This window comes from Bufo bufo, chromosome 2, assembly GCF_905171765.1.
Source record: "Bufo bufo chromosome 2, aBufBuf1.1, whole genome shotgun sequence".
In the NCBI taxonomy this organism is placed as follows: domain Eukaryota; kingdom Metazoa; phylum Chordata; class Amphibia; order Anura; family Bufonidae; genus Bufo; species Bufo bufo.
The window spans coordinates 38,251,753-38,271,924 of record NC_053390.1 but is presented as its reverse complement, the minus strand read 5'-3'; the positions used below and the strand labels follow the sequence as shown (position 1 = coordinate 38,271,924).

The 20,172-nt window shown below is 44.3% G+C and overlaps 1 protein-coding gene across 2 annotated transcripts in view; it reads left to right on the top strand.

Moving 5' to 3' along the window:
* OSMR (oncostatin M receptor) overlaps positions 1-20,172 on the top strand; it is a 122,304-nt gene that overhangs the window by 68,046 nt on the left and 34,086 nt on the right. For both annotated transcript variants that reach the window (XM_040420950.1, XM_040420951.1), the window contains 2 exons: positions 11,317-11,462; positions 14,075-14,205. In XM_040420950.1, coding sequence (XP_040276884.1) covers positions 11,317-11,462; positions 14,075-14,205 — 277 coding nt within the window. The remainder of the gene's footprint in view (positions 1-11,316; positions 11,463-14,074; positions 14,206-20,172) is intronic.

The window sequence follows — 20,172 nt, the reverse complement described above, 5'->3', positions numbered from 1 at the left end:
TAATAAGAGAGAGAATGTTTTAACACATTTTTATTATTTTCTGCAAAGTCAAAAGTTTACCTACACTAAGATTACTATGCCTTTAAACAATCCTGGACTGCCCATATGATGATGTCATGTGTTTGGAGGCTTCTGTTAGGTTTGTTGATTAGAGACACCTGTGGATGTATATAAATGCACACCTGATACACACTGCTTCTTTGTGTAGCATCATGGGCAAGTCTAAAGAAATCAGCCAAGATATCAGGAGGAGAATTGTGGACTTGCACAAGTCTGGCTCAACCTCGGGTGCAATTTCAAGATACCTGAAGGTGCCTTGTTCATCTGTAGAAACAATTATACGCAAGTAGAAACAAGATGGGAATGTCCAGCCATCATACCACTCGGGACGGAGACGGGTTCTGTGTCCCAGAGAGGAACGTGCTTTGGTCCGACATGTGCATATCAACCCAAGAACAAAAGCAAAAGACCTTGTGAAGATGATGGCGGAAGCTGGTAAGATTGTGTCACTATCCACAATGAAACGAGGACTGTATCAACATGGGCTGAAAGGCCACTCTGCCAGGGAGAAGACATTACTCCAAAAGAAACATAAAAAGGCCAGATTAATGTTTGCAAATGCACACAGGAACAAAGACCTACATTTTTAGAGACATGTCCTGTGGTCTGACGAAACTAAAATGTAACTTTTTGGCCATAATGACCATCGTTACGTTTGGAGGAAAAAGGGAGAAGCTTGGAAGCCTAAGAACACCATCCCAACTGTGAAACACGGGGGCGGCAGCATCATGTTGTGGGGTGGTTTTGCTGCAGGAAGGACTGGTGGACTTCACAAATTAGATGGCATCATGAGGAAAGCAGATTATGATTAAGATTATCTCAAGATATCAGCCAGGAAGTTAAAGCTTGGGCAGAAATGGGTCTTCCAAATGGACAATGACCTGAAGCATGCTGCCAAACTGGTTACAAAGTGGCTTAAAGGGAGCCTGTCCCCGGGATTTTGTATATAGAGCTGAGGACATGGGTTGTTAGACGGCCGCTAGCACATCCGCAATATCCAGTCCCCATAGCTCTGTGTGCTTTTATGGTGTAAAAAAAACGATTTGATACATATGCAAATGAACCTGAGATGAGTCCTGTCCCTGACTCATCTCAAGGACAGGACTCATCTCAGGTTAATTTGCATATGTATCAAATCGGTTTTTTTACACAATAAAAGCACACAGAGCTATGGGGACTGGATATTGCGGATGTGCTAGCGGCCATCTAGCAGCCCATGTCCTCAGCTCTATACACAAAATCCCGGTGACAGGTTCCCTTTAAGGATAACAAAGTCAATGTTTTGGAGCGGCCATCACAAAGCCCTGATCTCAGTCCTATTGAAAATTTATGGGCTCAGTCACACCAGTTTTGTCAGGAGTAATGGGCCCAAATTCTGACCAACTATTGTGAGTATTGATGAGCGGCAGAAGTCATTTTCGAATTTGTGATATTTTGTGAATATTTTGTAGAATATTCGTCGAATATTCGCGAATTTGAATATTCGTTATATTCTACATTCTTTTTTTTTTTATCGAAAATCAGCAAGGTAATGATCGCGTAATATGCGAATATTACGCGATCAATACAGGCGTGGGTCAAAAGCGAATGTATAGCACTATAGAATATAGTGCTATATATTCGTTTTTAGAATATTTGTCATTTTTTCCATCTATACACGTGATTCCTCCCTGCTTCTTGCTTGTGGGCCAATGACTCATTGGCCCACAAGCAACTTAAGCAGGGAAGAATCATGACTTCAGATGGAAAAAAATGACGAATATTCTAAAATAACGAATACATAGCACTATATTCTAAATATTCGCGAATTCTCGAAGTGGTGATATTTGAGATAAAATTTCGCTTTTCGAATATTCGTGCTCAACACTAATTGTGAGAAGCTTGTGGAAGGATATCCAAAATGTTTGACCCAAGACATACAGTTTAAGGGCAATGGTACCAAATATTAATGAAATGTATGTAAACTTTTGACTTTGCAGAAAGTAATAATAATGCCTTAAAACATTCTCTCTCTCTCTCTCTCTCTCTCTCTCTCTCTCTCTCTCTCTCTCTCTCTCTCTCTCTCTCTCTCTCTCTCTCTCTCTCTCTCTCTCTCTCTCTCTCTCTCTCTCTCTCTCTCTCTCTCTCTCTCTCTCTCTCTCTCTCTCTCTCTCTCTCTCTCTCTCTCTCTCTCTCTCTCTCTCTCTCTCTCTCTCTCTCTCTCTCTCTCTCTCTCTCTCTCTCTCTCTCTCTCTCTCTCTCTCTCTCTCTCTCTCTCTCTCTCTCTCTCTCTCATTATTCTGGTATTTGGCAATTAATGATTATGGTAATCCTAACTGACCAAAAACAGAAAAGGTTTATTCTGATTTCATGTCAGATATTGAGAAAAACATGCATATGTGTATTTTTATATAGTGTATGTAAACTTCTGGTAGTCAACTGTATCTGTATGTAGTAATTTTCTGAGCTCCCTCTAGTGGTGGCTGTATATATCTGTATGCAGTAATCTCCTGAGCTCCCTCTAGTGGTGGCTGTATATATCTGTATGTAGTAATCTCCTGAGCTTCCTCTAGTGGAGGCTGTATATATCTGTATGCAGTAATCTCCTGAGCTCCCTCTAGTGGTGCTGTATATATATGTATGTCTTAATTGCCGTTCAGCAGTAAAGTTACATTGTACTACAGCCTTTTTTGGGGGGTATTATTAAAATTTTAATTAAATTCTTTTATTATGCAGTATGTCAGACAGACAGGTGACAGGCCCTTCAAAGGGAACGGGCAGTGGCCAAAATGTTTCTGTTGCAGGCAGCAGAAGAAGGGGGGGGGGGGGTGGCAGCAGGAGTCGCAGCGAGAGGCCTGAGCTCCCGGTGTTATCTTGCGGTCGTGTCTTGACCAGCAACCCAGTGGTGCTTGAATGATTGACTCGGTCTTCTAGTTCGTCTCAAGTGACATCAGACACCCCCAGCCAAGAGTCGGTGGGTTCCTCTGATACAACGCTTAGTTGGCATGGCCCGGAAGCAGGCCCTGTGCCCTCACCTGTCCTGAACCTTCCTCTGTCATTTTCAGTTCCTTCAGCGCGAGAAGTATTATATGCCGTAGGCTCAGCTCCACTTTTCAGCGAGGACAAGCTACTAGAGGGCAGTCAGCAGCTACTGGCCAGCCAAGATGTAGAGGAGACATCTGCCGCTTCCTCCAGTAGACGGGCAAGTAGTGATGAGGAGAGTCGCGTGGGAGCAGGTGTTGCGAGCGGTCAGGCTCCTGGCTCTTAGACAGTTGAGGAGGACATCAGTGATGTGCAGACACTAGCGGATGATGATGATGATGTAGCCGATCGCTCTTGGGAGCCGGGGCTTCATCATCATCATCATCAGGAGAAGAGGGTGGCAGCTTGCGCGTGAGGCAGCGGCTGAGCCATCAGGGTGGCAGCGTGGCTGTGAGTCAGCAGGGTGGCAGCAGTGGGAGGTCGGGAGCCAAACGTGCCCGGGGTAGACCACCCACTTCGCAGGAGCCTACCTGCCTGGAAAGTAGCGGTGCAGGGGTTCACAGAGGCAGCGGATAGCAGGCAGTCAGCGTGGAGTGTTGGGGGAAAAATGGCATACTCGGCAGTGTGGCAATTTTTTGTTAGGCTAAGGCTACATGCACATGACCGTATGTGTTTTTGCGGATCCATTGTAATAATGCCTATCCTTGTCCGCAAACTAGAAAAAAATAGGACATGTGCAGCCAGCCAGTCGCAGGGGGAACACGTGAGGTTCACGGTGGACCAATGAGGGGTCAAATGGTATAACACACAGTTCATCAGTTTACTCACGGTTAGCAGAAAGCCTCCCTGGGCTGGCAGCACAGTGTTGAGGTGGACAGCACGAAATCCTCCGGGGCACGCTCTGTGGTGGAAAGCATCAGCCAAGATGGTGGTTGAGGTGCCCTTGATGTTAGGGGTGCTTAGGGTTCTTGTTGCGGCTGAGTCCCTTGATGGTTTTTGTCGTGACGCCAGTACCGTTAATGGTGGTACAACCATAGGTAGCAATAATGAGGTAGACAGTGGTAAGATGCAACTCACAACTTTTACTTTGGATGTCTTTTGGTTGCAGCAGTACAATTATGCAGTCTTTAGATGATACAGAGGTAATTCTGCAAATCCACTATTTTAGGCTTGTCAGGTTTTGTAATTTTGGAGCAGTGGGTTAGGTGTACCTGGTTCCTTTAGATGCTTTGGATCCTATCCCTTGTCTTTGCCTACAAGCTGAATATTTGCAGACAGGAAAACTCAACTGTCTCTTAGAAGTTTGGTGTGGCTGCCTGAAGCTATAAAACCTCCCCCTTGCAAAGGTGTCTGTGGCCTTCCCTAATGGCTCTTATCACCGATGAATTCCTAGGAATGCTTGTTTCTTTTCCAGGGAGGCAAACTTTTCCTACTGGTCAGGGATGCAAGTATTTAGTCCAGCTACAGAAGGAAAACGCTCTTCTGCGCTTAACATCTGAGTAAACACCTCCTAGCGAAGTTGGCTCCACTCACTAATCTGTGTTGCGAAGTCTTCACTCAATCTTCTCTCCCACAAATCTGATCTGACTACCTCAGAACTGTTCACTTCTGAACTACACCTTTCCAACTGCCTTGACTAATCTGTCTCACTAGGCCTGACCTAGGTATATATAGGACCTGAACTTTATCCCCATCTAGTGGTGGGATGTATAAATTACACCTAATAGGCCTGTTAACAGGGATTTTGCAGATACAAATCCCAAATACAAATGCAAAGTTATACATGACAACCTAGTGCTTGTAATAGAGTAAAAAGTGCTTTTAAGCAGTGCCCACACACACGTAGTGGGACGCTGCACATGCACAATTTTTTTTGCGGGGCAACGGACCGGACATACTGATGCGGACACTGAATGGGTCCGCATCCTATCCGCAAAAAAAAAAAAAACTGAACGGACACGGAAACGAACAACATTTGTGTGCATGTAGCCTAAAGGAGGAGGTGAACATGGCCATTTGCCGAATTTGTGGGCAGAAGGTGAAGCGTGGCCATGGTGCCAATGTTGGCACCACAGCCCTGCATCAACACATGCAGCGTCACCATAAAGTGGCCTGGTAGAACCGTGGCTCCGATGTGGTGGTCCACCCTGCGGCAGCAACCGCTGCATCACCCAGTGGCACGCACCCGGTTTCATGCAGTCAAGGCTCCACTACCTCATCCGAAGGGAGCTGTCTGTCCTTCCCATCATCTGCTGGTGCTAATGCTCCTCCTACTCCTCATCATTCATTCCGTCAGCAATCGATCACCGAAGCGATTGCCAAGAGACAACAGTATGCGTGTCCCTCCTTTTCCAAGTGGTGGACTCTGCACCTTTCAGAGAACTGATGGCTTGTGCCGAGCTAAGGTGGAGAGTCCCAAGCCGTCATTTCTTTGCCAAAAAGGCAGTACCAGCCCTGCACAAATATCTAGAACAGAAGGTGGGCCAGTCCTTGAGCCTGTCAGTGTCTGGCAAAGTGCACGGGAGCGCCGACATTGTCAGGGACAGTACATGTCCTTTACGGCCCACTGGGTAAATGTGGTTCCTGCCCAGCCACACCAGCAACTTGGCCATGTGAGGCCACTTCCGCCTCCACGTTCTCACTCCGTTGGTCTTGTGACAATGTCCGCCTCTGCCTCCTCATCCTCAACCGTGTCAACCGTGTCCTCAGCCTCCTCTGCAGGGACAATTCACATTCCCCCTCCAGCATACCACATGTGCAGGGCATGGTAGTGTCACGCTGTTCTGCACCTAGTTTGCCTGGGCGAACAGAGTCACACAGGAAAGGAACTGCTCCACGTCCTTCATCAAGAAATCGAATCCTGGCTTTCTCTGCGACAACTCAAAATCTGAACCATGGTGACCGACAACGGGACGGCTGAGCCATGCGCCTTGCATGGCGCACGTGTTCAATCTGGTTGTAAAGTGGTTCCTGAAGTCTTCTGCCCACCTGCAAGACATCCTGAAAATGGCCAGGAAACTTTGCATGCACTTCAGCCACTCGTACACCGCAAAGCACACCCTCCTTGAGCTGCAGCGGCAGAACAGCATCCCCCAGCTGATATGCGACGTTTCCACCTATTGGAATTCCATCCGCCATATGTTGGACCAATTATATGAACAGAGAAAGGCCATAAACGATTTCTTGATAATACAGGCGGACAGAGGTACTCCCCTGTGTATCTTCAATGTTAGCCAGTGGCAGCTCATGCGTGACACCTGCCGTTTGTTCGGGATGGCCACTTTATTTGTCAGTCACCAGGATTACTGGATGAACGTCATTCCACTGATACATGTCCTGGAACAGATGCTGCTAAATCTGGCTGGCCAGGGGACAGAAGACGTGGCGACTACATCTCACGGCCACATAAGCCCTGTGGGGCTGAACTAGAGGAAGAGGAGGAGTTTGAAGCACAAGCAATGTGTAGCGAAATGGGTGGATTTTCTGAATATTGGCTCTCCACTATGTTAGACCCTCGCTACTGTTACAAAATGGGCCCATTTGTGGCCGCAACTGGCCGAGTTTGCCCTGGACAAGCTTTCCTGCCCGGCCAGCAGTGTGGCATCAGAGCGGATGTTTAGTGCGGTGGGGGCCATAGTTACCCTAAGGAGAACTCGCCTGCCACCCAAAATGTGGAGAAACTGACCTTTGTGAAGATGAATCAGGCATGGATCAGCCAGGATTTCCAAACACCAATGCCTGATGCATCAAACTAGATCAAACATGGTGCCACAGGAACACTTTGACAAAAGAGACCTGTTTCTTCTGGCTACCTGCTTCAGCTTCTATTCTATGCTGCCACCCGCCTGATGCCACACCTGCTGCCAGGTGCTCCTACTGCCACCCACCATCTTCAGCTGGTACTGGTATTGCCCCCTCCACCTCCCCACTCTGTCACTGGGCCACTCTGTGGTCTCCTCATGCTGCTGCCACCTCAACACTGTGTCATTAGACCACTCTGTGGACTTCTCATGCTGTTCCCACCCTCCCCACTCCATGTCTGGGCCACTATTTTGCCTTTTTGGCCTGGTTGACATCATCATTTATTTTACCCTTCTGATCTGTCAGAAGGAAGGAAAAATGAGACGCACAACGGATCCTGTCTATGTAGCAGCTGTAAGGCCTGTATGACATGGTCCCTATTTTGCATCAGAATTGGCTTATGATTTGGTAGCCAAAAAGCAGGAGTGGGTACAAAACACAGAAGACATGCACATATTCCATTCATGTGTCATCTCTGTTTTGGATCCACTCCTGTCTTTTTTGGCTTTAGCAATACTGATGGATTACTTACCAAATACTGACCGAGTGAAGGTGGATGCTCCACAGACAGGATACGTTTTTTGGGGGTTATTGTTCTGACGGATCAGAGGAAGGGCAAAATAATCAGTGACGTCAACACAAACTTACTGCTGACACCCTCTCCACTCTGTCAGGGGCTCTACTTGTATAAGCGTTTAATAGAACAGGTTCTGTAGACATCTATGTGGAATCAGCTGCCGACGGTGTAAAAGGAGTGCGCTTCTTCTTGACGCTAAGGCTACTTTCACACTCGCGTTTGGTGCGGATCCATCATGGATCTGCACAAACGCATCCATTCAGATAATACAACTGCATGCATGGGTTCAGAACGGATCCATTTGTATTATCTTTAACATAGTCAAAACGGATCCGTCTTGAACACCATTGAGATACACCCAAAATTATTAAAAGAGCTTAGTGGTGAGCTGGCAAAACCGTTAACAGATTTATTTAACCAATCATTAGTAACAGGAGTCGTCCCGGAAGATTGGAAATTGGCAAATGTCGTGCCCATTCACAAGAAAGGTAGTAGGGAGGAATCGAGCAACTATAGACCAGTGAGTCTGACATCAATAGTAGGCAAATTAATGGAAACCCTATTAAAGGATAGGATTGTGGAACATCTAAAATCCCATGGATTGCAAGATGAAAAACAACATGGGTTTACTTCAGGGAGATCATGTCAAACAAATCTTATAGATTTTTTTGACTGGGTGAATAAAATAATAGACGGTGGAGGTGCAGTAGACATCGCATATCTAGATTTTAGTAAGGCTTTTGACACTGTCCCACATAGAAGACTTATCAATAAACTGCAGTCATTGAGCATGGACTCCCATATTGTTGAGTGGATTAGGCAGTGGCTGAGTGACAGACAACAGAGGGTTGTAGTCAATGGAGAACATTCAAAACAAGGTCATGTTACCAGTGGGGTTCCACAGGGATCTGTACTGGGACCGATTTTGTTTAATATCTTCATAAGTGATATTGCAAAAGGCCTCGCTGGTAAGGTTTGTCTTTTTGCTGATGACACAAAGATATGTAACAGGGTTGATGTTCCTGGAGGGAAACGCCAAATGGAAAAGGATTTAGGAAAACTAGAAGAATGGTCAGAACTCTGGAAACTGAAATTTAATGTGGATAAGTGCAAGATAATGCACCTGGGGCGTAAAAACCCAAGGGCAGAATATAGAATATTTGACACAGTCCTGACCTCAGTATCTGAGGAAAGGGATTTAGGAGTAATTATTTCAGAAGACTTAAAGGTGGGAAGACAATGTAATAGAGCAGCACGAAATGCCAGCAGAATGCTTGGATGTATAGGGAGAGGTATAAGCAGTAGAAAGAGTGAAGTGCTTATGCCGCTGTACAGAACACTGGTGAGACCTCACTTGGAGTATTGTGCGCAGTACTGGAGGCCATATCTCCAGAAGGATATAGATACTCTAGAGAGAGTTCAGAGAAGAGCTACTAAACTAGTACATGGATTGCAGGATAAAACTTACCAGGAAAGGTTAAAGGACCTTAATATGTATAGCTTGGAAGAAAGAAGAGACAGAGGGGATATGATAGAAACTTTTAAATACATAAAGGGAATCAACTCGGTAAAGGAAGAGAGCATATTTAAAAGAAGAAAAACTACCACAAGAGGACACAGTTTTAAATTAGAGGGGCAAAGGTTTAAAAGTAATATAAGGAAGTATTACTTTACTGAGAGAGTAGTGGATGCATGGAATAGCCTTCCTGCAGAAGTGGTAGCTGCAAATACAGTGAAGGGGTTTAAGCATGCATGGGATAGGCATAAGGCCATCCTTCATATAAGATAAGGGCCGGGGGCTATCCATAGTATTCAGTATATTGGGCAGACTAGATGGGCCAAATGGTTCTTATCTGCCGACACATTCTATGTTTCTAATGGGGGACGGATCAGTTTTCTATTGTGCCCGATTGTGTCAGTGAAAACGGATCCGTCCCCATTGATCCGTTTGGCTCAGTTTTGTCAGGCGGACACCAAAACGCTGCAAGCGGCTTTTTGGTTTCCACCTCCAAAGCGGAATGGAGATGGAACGTAGCCAAACTGATGGATTCTGAGCGGATGCTTATCCATTCAGAATGCATTAGGGCAAAACTGAGTTATTTGGTCAGTTTTGGCCCCGTGACTGCCCAAATAAGTGAAGTGTGCAGTGATTCTAAGAGCGACGCCTGTCATCTGCATGTCATACTGACTCACTATTATTTCACTACCCCAGCAGACTCCCTATGTGTGTTACTGCCAGGCACAGTGTTCTACACCACTATACAGGCTCTCTGCAGCCAGGAAATAGCAGTTTTTTAATGCGATTCGCTGCAAATAAATTTGGATCAAATCAAATCTTTTTGGAAAATTCGGCGAACAGGCGAAACAAATTTTTGAGAAATTAGCTCATCTCTAGCCAGGAAGAATGGGGCATTTGTGGGGGAGGCTTCTCCAATTTCTGTGCAAGTCCTTTTAAAATTGACAAGAATTGTGCATCCGTGGACAATAAAGGGCAGATAGAAAGGCCACTTAAAGGGGTTGTCCACTACTTGGGACCTCCTGCGGTCACCCACAGCAAAATTTGAACAAATGAACATTTTCTGTCCATGTCTGGACGGGATCTTCCTGGTGTGATATCAGAGGTGTGATGTATGTTCTGAGCCCATCAGGTCTCCTCTTGCTGCCTCTCCCGTCATGCATACACACAGACTGCGGAACAGGGACTGTAATGTGATCCTCCACCTCCCTCCCTCCCTTTCATAGCACACAGAAACTGAGGGATAAACCTTCTGCAGCAGCATCCCCCTCCTCTCCCTTCTTCTATTTATTACTGTAGACGTTTTGATGAGTATAGGGTCCATTCACACATCCGCAATTGTTTTGCGGTCCGCACATGGCTGGCACTATGATAGAAATGCCTATTCTTGTCCGTGGCTGCGGACAAGAGTAGGACATGCTCTATCTATTTTGCGGGGCCGTGGAACGGAAGTGCGGATGTGGACAGTACACAGCGTGCTGTCCGCATCTTTTGCAGCCCTATTGATATGAATGGGTCCGCACCCATTCCGCAAAATTGAACGGATGCGGACCCATTTATGCGAACGTGTGAATGGACCCTTAGGAGGATTGTAAACATTCATAGGGATCCTGAAGGCAGGGAAAAGTGAACTGTTGGTTACAGGATGGTGAGGAATATGACACTGTCCACTAATATTATACTGTATGTTACAAAGGTTTTTATATTTACCACTTATACTAGCACTTATTGTTACAGCAGTGGGTGTAAAATCACTGTGTCAACCAACTGGTTTGACTTTAGGACAAACGTAAGGGCCTAAGGATACAGGGATCTGGACTTTGCTGCTACCTCTTGGAGTAGTCTCAGTGTGGTTGAGAGCGGACCCATGGGGGTCAGAGACACCGGTGTGGAGCACCGAAAGATTAGGCAAAACTCATAGTCAGTAACAGGCCAAGGTCAGGGCAAGCAGACACCATGCAAATACATGGAACAGGTCCAAGATCAGGCAGGCAGCAGGAGATCACAATGGTAAACAGGCACAGGTTGGGTCAGGCAGTGGAGGGTCAGAATGCAGAAAACAGGCAGAGGTCCATACACGGGCAGACAACAGAGGAAAAACACCTTAGCAAGGACTAACAAGCTAGGAACCTAATTGCTCGGGCAAGAGTGAGAGAAACAACACAGCATATATAGCAGATGCTAATTAGCAAATTGGAAACAGTCCAGTGGCAGCACACAGAGCCAAAGAGTGTATTAACCCTTGTAGCACTGCAGAAGGAGGTGAAGTTCAATGAAGAGACACAGCGTTAGTGGATCGACACCCATGTCCATCCAAAATAGTAGGGCAGCGGCAACCACGAGCTGCAGACGTAACACTTATTACATCTGTCCTATATTTAAATCTAATTATTTTTTCAAGGTTTTCCATGAAAAACTATACCTGCCTCAGAGATCACTGCGATTGGACGATTCAGAAGAACCAGCAAATGTATAACTTTACATTGACTGCTAAAAATGTAATGGGGGAGAGAAGCACCAGCTCCATTGTATATCTACATGAGAGAGGTATGTTAATACACCTGTGAGCGGCATCTCCGTGGTTGCGTAATAAAAGGAACTATTATTATACGTACAGTGGGGGAAATAATTATTTGACCCCTCACTGATTTTGTAAGTTTGTCCAATGACAAAGAAATGAAAAGTCTCAGAACAGTATCATTTCAATGGTAGGTTTATTGTAACAGTGGCAGATAGCACATCAAAAGGAAAATCGAAAAAATAACTTTAAATAAAAAATAGCAACTGATTTGCATTTCATTGAGTGAAATAAGTATTTGAACCCCTACCAACCATTAAGAGTTCTGGCTCCCACAGAGTGGTTAGACACTTCTACTCAATTAGTCACCCTCATTAAGGACACCTGTCTTAACTAGTCACCTGTATAAAAGACACCTGTCCACAGAATCAATCAATCAAGCAGACTCCAAACTCTCCAACATGGGAAAGACCAAAGAGCTGTCCAAGGATGTCAGAGACAAAATTGTAGACCTGCACAAGGCTGGAATGGGCTACAAAACCATTAGCAAGAAGCTGGGAGAGAAGGTGACAACTGTTGGTGCGATTGTTCGAAAATGGAAGGAGCACAAAATGACCATCAATCGACCTCGCTCTGGGGCTCCACGCAAGATCTCACCTCGTGGGGTGTCAATGGTTCTGAGAAAGGTGAAAAAGCATCCTAGAACTACACGGGAGGAGTTAGTTAATGACCTCAAATTAGCAGGGACCACAGTCACCAAGAAAACCATTGGAAACACATTACACCGCAATGGATTAAAATCCTGCAGGGCTCGCAAGGTCCCCCTGCTCAGGAAGGCACATGTGCAGGCCCGTCTGAAGTTTGCCAATGAACACCTGAATGATTCAGAGAGTGACTGGGAGAAGGTGCTGTGGTCTGATGAGACCAAAATAGAGCTCTTTGGCATTAACTCAACTCGCTGTGTTTGGAGGAAGAAAAATGCTGCCTATGACCCCCAAAACACCGTCCCCACCGTCAAGCATGGGGGTGGAAACATTTTGCTTTGGGGGTGTTTTTCTGCTAAGGGCACAGGACAACTTATTCGCATAAACGGGAAAATGGACGGAGCCATGTATCGTGAAATCCTGAGCGACAACCTCCTTCCCTCTGCCAGGAAACTGAAAATGGGTCGTGGATGGGTGTTCCAGCACGACAATGACCCAAAACATACAGCAAAGGCAACAAAGGAGTGGCTCAAGAAGAAGCACATTAAGGTCATGGAGTGGCCTAGTCAGTCTCCGGACCTTAATCCAATCGAAAACCTATGGAGGGAGCTCAAGCTCAGAGTTGCACAGAGACAGCCTCGAAACCTTAGGGATTTAGAGATGATCTGCAAAGAGGAGTGGACCAACATTCCTCCTAAAATGTGCGCAAACTTGGTCATCAATTACAAGAAACGTTTGACCTCTGTGCTTGCAAACAAGGGTTTTTCCACCAAGTATTAAGTCTTTTTTTGTTAGAGGGTTCAAATACTTATTTCACTCAATGAAATGCAAATCAGTTGCTATCTTTTATTTAAAGTTATTTTTTCGATTTTCCTTTTGATGTGCTATCTGCCACTGTTACAATAAACCTACCATTGAAATGATACTGTTCTGAGACTTTTCATTTCTTTGTCATTGGACAAACTTACAAAATCAGTGAGGGGTCAAATAATTATTTCCCCCACTGTATATCTGATGTCAAATAATGTGCTATAATCGCCATCTCCGTAGCCAATAGTCCCAGAAACGTCTGTCATGTAATCCTGTTCATTCTTCCAAAACCATGTCTTAATTTTAATATTTTGCGAAAATTACAGAAATGTCATGAGCAGTACAGCTACCCTACTGGCTTAAGCTATTTGCCTAGAACTGTGTTTCTCAAAGTAGGTTCCACAGAAACTCTGACTGTCAGGGGTGAATTAGAATTAAAATGGGTAGGAAGACTGGAGATGGGGCCTTGCTGCCCCGTAAGGACCAATAGTATTGTATAATGGGCGCCGTCAGGGGAAATTAGGTGAAGTGTGGCAGACGCCACGTGTTGTGACAGGGGGACCTGCCGTGATCACAACAACGCAGTTGTAAAATAGTCTGGTTGCAAGTCACAGACATTGGGAGCCACTGCAAAGAAAAAAATGGGGGTCAGTCAGAACCTCCCAGTGCACAGGTGCACGTCGCCATGGCTGAAAGCGCAAAAGCAAAAACAGACACAATGCAACAGTGCTCTGTAAACACAAATAATAAAGTAAATACAATAGTGCCATACTCACTATAGAAAATATACTAATGGTAATGGTATGTTATAAATGTGAGATTCTTGGCAAATACATTTTGTACAAAATCATTTGTGCCTGTCCGCCAACGACAAGGTGATCTCTTTAGAACAGGAACCTACACTAAATACTACATCCACTGGTGCCACAATGGCCTCGATTAAATTCAGGGAATGCAGGTTCCACATGCATGATGAGCCCACACTATATTATACCTCTTCTGGTGGAAAATGGCATACATTAAACTCCTTCTGAGAGTATTTTGGAAACAATGTATCCCTTGCCTGCAGCACTCTTTAATTGCTACAACAATGTTTCACCCCAGTCGTTCTTATTTTTACTTACCAGTTCTACTTCTGGCTCCTTCCAGTCTGAGAGCGGATGACGTGAACGCCTCCCACATCACACTAACCTGGTCTCTGAGAGCAGATTACACTTCTCTTCAGATCCATTGTCAGGTGGATCTTCAGGAGGACCTGGTGAGTGAGACTTGTAATCTAAATGACATCATGGATACCGCCATATTGCCACTGGGAAGTGTCTCCTTGCCATATTGCCACTGGGAGGTGGGTGCCACCATAACCGCTTCCTCGTCTGACCCCAGAATCTGATCTGCCCCATTGGGAGAGTCACTGAACCTGCTTAACAGCACCTTTGAAACTTACAAAAACGGTTCTGAATATTTTGAATTATGTTTTTATGCTTAGTATGTTTTTAATTAAGATTTTTTTCTCCTATATTATAAATCCTGCTGGTTGCCCTTGGAATCAGACAACAGATAATCTCGACCCTCGCTGTCAGAACCATCGGACCAGTCCTCAGGATAGAAGAAAAAATGTATAGAGGCAGCACGTCCTCTTGAGAATAAATCTTCGCAAGAGGACGTGCTGTCTCCATCCATTTTTTTTTCTTCTCTCTTACGGATCATCTGATCAATGTGGGGAAGCTTACCACTTCCCTGTAGACGTGCAACCATTACCCAATCAACCAATCGTGCCGTCCTCCCTTCCCTTTTCGACTGTCCTCAGGATAGGTCATCAATATCAGATTGGCAGGGGTCTGACTACCAGCACCCCCGCCGATCAGCTGGCTGATGGAGCCACATTGTAGGAGGGGGCTCGGTACAGATTCTGTATTGGGGTCCAGAAGCTACACATTTGACTCTGCAGCTAGAGATATGAGATGAAAGGTGATGATATCATCAGCCATGAGTCAGTTGTGTTCTTTGAAAATATGATCCAATATTTGGATGGATAATCTGGCCTGCTGGACGTTATGATAGAGCAATCCCCTGAGATGTCTGCTGCGGAGCAGATCTACAACTACCCAGTGAGCGTCAGATTATTACCTGTATGAATATGGCCAGATGTTCCTGTACGTAATGTGTTATATCTAGAGATGAGCGAATTTCTTAAAAGTTTGATTCAGCTGATTCGACGAATTTCACCCAAAAATTTGCTTTGTGACGAATTACTTTGTCACGAAGTGCATTTTTTTGTAAGTAGCAGGTGCAATGACAGGGAGCTGTGATAGCGCTGCCCCCGTCATTGTACCCCTCAGATGCCGCGTTCAACATGATCGCGATGTCTGAGTGTAAATTTAACAATAAAAAAAAATCTATCAAACTTACCGCCTCCATTTGCTCGCGACGGACCGGCCTACGCCATCTTGCTTGAAGATCTCGGCCGAAATCCTGTGTGCGCGAGATCATGTCATCACGCCAGCTGTCTTGGTGACGTATGATGTCATCACGCCGGCTGGCGTGATGATGTAATCTTGTGTCACACAGGATTTCTGCCGAGATCTTCAAGCAAGATGGAGGCTGTTGACCCGTCGCGAGCAAATGGAGGAGGTAAGTTTGAATTTTTTTGTTTTTTATATTATTTCAGGTTAAATCGATTCACTGACACGAAGCACGAAGAAATTCGGCTTCTAGGCAAATCGAATTTATCCTGAAATTCGGATCGAATTTTACTTCGTGGGATTCAATTCGCTTATCTCTAGTTATATCTATATAATGTGTTTGGTATATGTATGTAATGTGAGTAGTATAAGGCTACATGGCTCGTCAAACTAAAAATGACAGGTCGACACGCCCCTTTCCCCACCCATAACCCTGCCCACTCCACCCAAAACCCCTCCCAGTCCCTCCCAAAGCACCGCCCATCGCACGCCTAAACACCGCCCATTCAACACCCCTTATTCTGTTAGATCTGATATCATGTCAGTAATTCAATTAAGTTTTACTGTCTTTAAAAATAAAATGATATTAAGCTTGTATTAACCTCTTACTAAGCCATTATACATTTTGACAATGGCTAATTGATCCGTCTATCTTTCTAAAGCTAAAGTAGCTTTTATGATGTCACCAAAGGTCCTGGAAGGGAACTGGTGCAGTCCCTTTGTTAGATCCTGCAGGACCTGCAATGTTGGAAATTTGCTTTAATTATATATGATCATGTTTAATAAAATCGAAGGCGTACGTGATTTAACCTTATCAGGACACAGGGCGTTTCGGTACGCCCTGATGTCCTGGTACACGTCCTGTGTATTTCCGATCACCGCCTGCCTGAGCAGGCACCTTGGCTAAATGCGCGGGGGGGTCCCGTGACCCCCCTCGTGTCAGCGATCGCCGAAAACCGCAGGTCATTTCAGACCTGCGGTTTGCGGCTTTACCTGCGGTTTTCGGCTGCTGGCGGCGGTGCCATCGGGTCCCCATGCGGCTGTAGGTGGGACCCGATGGCATTGAAGGCAGCGCGATGCCTAAGGAAGGCCCCTTGGATCTCACAGGCCGGAAGCTGTATGAGTAATACACACAGTATTACTCATACAGCCAATGCATTCCAATACAGAAGTATTGGAATGCTTTGTAAAGGATTAGACCCCCAAAAGTTCAAGTCCCAAAGTGGGACAAAAAATTAAGTGAAAAAAAAAGTTGAAAAAATAAAGTTTTCCCCCCAAAAATTTTCAAGTTTCAAGTAAAAATAAACAAAAATTTAATTTTCTCCAACTAAAGTTAAAAAAAATTGGTAAAAAATAGGGGGGGGGGGAGTATACATATTAGGTATCGCCGCGTTTGTATCGACCGGCTCTATAAATATATCACATGACCTAACCCCTCAGATGAACACCGTAAAAAATAAAAAATAAAAACTGTGCTAAATAAACCATCTTTTTTGTCACCCTACATCACAAAAAGTACAACAGCAAGCGATCAAAAAGCCGTTTGCCCACCAAAATAGTACAAATCTAACCGTCACCTCATCCCGCAAAAAATCAGCCCCTACCTGAGACAATCGCCCGAAAAATAAAAAAACTATGGCTCAGAATATGGAGACACTAAAACATCATTTTTTTTTGTTTTAAAAAAGCTGTCATTGTGTAAAAAATTACATAAATTAAAAAAAGTATACATATTAGATATCAAAGTATACATATTATGACCTAACCCCTCAGATGAACACTGTAAAAAATAAAAAATAAAAACTGTGCTAAATAAACAATTTTTTGTCACCTTACATCACAAAAAGTGTAATAGCAAGCGATCAAAAAGTCATATGCAACCCAAAATAGTGCCAATCAAACCTTCATCTCATCCCGCAAAAAATGAGACCCTAAGTAAGATAATCGCCCAAAAACTTAAAAAACTATGGCTCTCAGAATATGGAGACACTAAAACATGATTTTTTTTGCTTCAAAAATGAAATCATTGTGTAAAACTTACATAAATAAAAAAAAAGTATACATATTAGGTATCGCCGCGTCCGTATCGACCGGCTCTATAAAAATATCACATTACCTAACCCCTCAGATAAACACTGTAAAAAATGTAAAATAAAAACTGTGCTAAATAAAAATAAATTGTCACCTTACATCACAAAAAGTTTAATAGCAAGCGATCAAAAAGTCACACGCACCCCAAAATAGTGCCAATAAAACCGTCATCTCATCCTGCAAAAATAATACCCTAACCAAGGTAATCGCCCAAAAACTAAAAAAAATTATGGCTCTCAGACTATGGAAACACTAAAACATGATTTTTTTTGCTTAAAAAATGAAATCATTGTGTACTTACATAAATAAAAAATAAATATACATATTAGGTATCGCCGCATCCGTGACAACTTGGTCTATAAAAATATCACATGATCTAACCTGTCAGATGAATGTTGTAAATAACAAAAAATAAAAACGGTGCCAAAACAGCTATTTCTTGTTACCTTGCCTCACAAAAAGTGTAATATAGAGCAACCAAAAATCATATGTACCTTAAACTAGTACCAACTATACTGCCACCCTATCCCGTAGTTTCTAAAATGGGGTCACTTTTATGGAGTTTCTACTCTAGGGGTGCATCAGGGGGCTTCAAATGGTACATGGTGTAAGAAAAAACAGTCCAGCAAAACCTGCCTTCCAAAAACCGTATGGCATTCCTTTCCTTCTGCGCCCTGCCGTGTACCCATACAGTAGTTTACGACCACATATGGGGTGTTTCTGTAAACTACAGAATCAGGGCCATAAATATTGAGTTTTAAAGTCAGTATAAAATTGAGTCTGCTTATATAGAACCTACCAGTAGCCATTTGGCTCCAGGAGAAGTATATGGTGGGCTCAGCATGCATGTTGGTACTTGCATCCCTGGATCCGATGAAAGCTGTAATGGCACCGGACGGGGTTAAATGCAGAGTGTGCTTGGCTTGCATGCTGACCTGCATTCCCTGGACTTTATGTGGCTGTCGTGGCCCATAAACAGGTAGGAACAAGTGTTAGGGACCACTCAAATGAGACGACCTTGACGCGGTGAGTGGCTTATTACGCTTTGGCCAAAATGTACACCAATGTCTCATCCAGCATGGAGGCAGGGCAGAATGCTGGATGTAGTGTGCGATCACATTTGCATTTTCCGTTTGTATATGTATTTCGCCATAGTGATATGCACCTACATGCGGGTTGTGCGGACTCAACCCCCCACATTTTTTCTTTGTAGCTTATATTGGAGCCGTGGCGATCTCCTTTGAGTCATGCACACGTGACCAGTCAATCTGTCCTGGAGGCTGGTTTTAAAGTCAGTATAAAACTGAGTCTGCTTATATAGAACCTACCAGTAGCCATTTTGCTCCAGGAAAAGTATATGGTGGGCTCAGCATGCATGTTGGTACTTGCATCCCTGGATCCGATGAAAGCTGTAATGGCACCGGACGGGGTTAAAAGCAGAGTGTGCTTGGCTTGCATGCTGACCTGCATTCCCTGGACTTTATGTGGCTGTCGTGGCCAATAAACAGGTAGGAACAAGTGTTAGGGACCACTCAAATGAGACGACCTTGACGCGGTGAGTGGCTTATTACGCTTTGGCCAAAATGTACACCAATGTCTCATCCAGCATGGAGGCAGGGCAGAATGCTGGATGTAGTGTGCGATCACATTTGCATTTTCCGTTTGTATATGTATTTCGCCATAGTGATATGCACCTACATGCGGGTTGTGCGGACTCAACCCCCCACATTTTTTCTTTGTAGCTTATATTGGAGGCGTAGCGATCTCCTTTGAGTCATGCACACCTGACCAGTCAATCTGTCCTGGAGGCTGGTTTTAAAGTCAGTATAAAACTGAGTCTGCTTATATAGAACCTACCAGTAGCCATTTGGCTCCAGGAGAAGTATATGGTGGGCTCAGCATGCATGTTGGTACTTGCATCCCTGGATCCGATGAAAGCTGTAATGGCACCGGACGGGGTTAAAAGCAGAGTGTGCTTGGCTTGCATGCTGACCTGCATTCCCTGGACTTTATGTGGCTGTCGTGGCCCATAAACAGGTAGGAACAAGTGTTAGGGACCACTCAAATGAGACGACCTTGACGCGGTGAGTGGCTTATTACACTTTGGCCAAAATGTACACCAATGTCTCATCCAGCATGGAGGCACGGCAGAATGCTGGATGTAGTGTGCGATCACATTTGCATTTTCCGTTAAATATTGAGTTTTGTTTGGCTGTTAACCCTTGCTTTGTAACTGGAAAAAAATTATTAAAATGGAAAATCCTCCAAAAAAGTGAAATTTTGAAATTGTATCTCTATTTTCCATTAATTCTTGTGGAACACCTAAAGGGTTAACAAAGTTTGTAAAATCAGTTTTGAATAGCTTAAGGGGTGTAGTTTATAGAATGGGGTAATTTTTGGGTGGTTTCTATTATGTAAGCCTCGCAAAGTGACTTCAGACCTGAACTGGTCCCTAAAAATTGGGTTTTTGAAAATGTCTGAAAAATTTCAAGATTTGCTTCTAAACTTCTAAGCCTTGTAACATCCCCAAAAAATAAAATATCATTCCCAAAATGATCCAAACAGGAAGTAGACATATGGGGTATGTAAATTAATAACTATTTTTGGAGTTATTACTATGTATTGTAGAAGTAGAGAAATTGAAAGTTAGAAATTTGCACATTTTTCCCAAA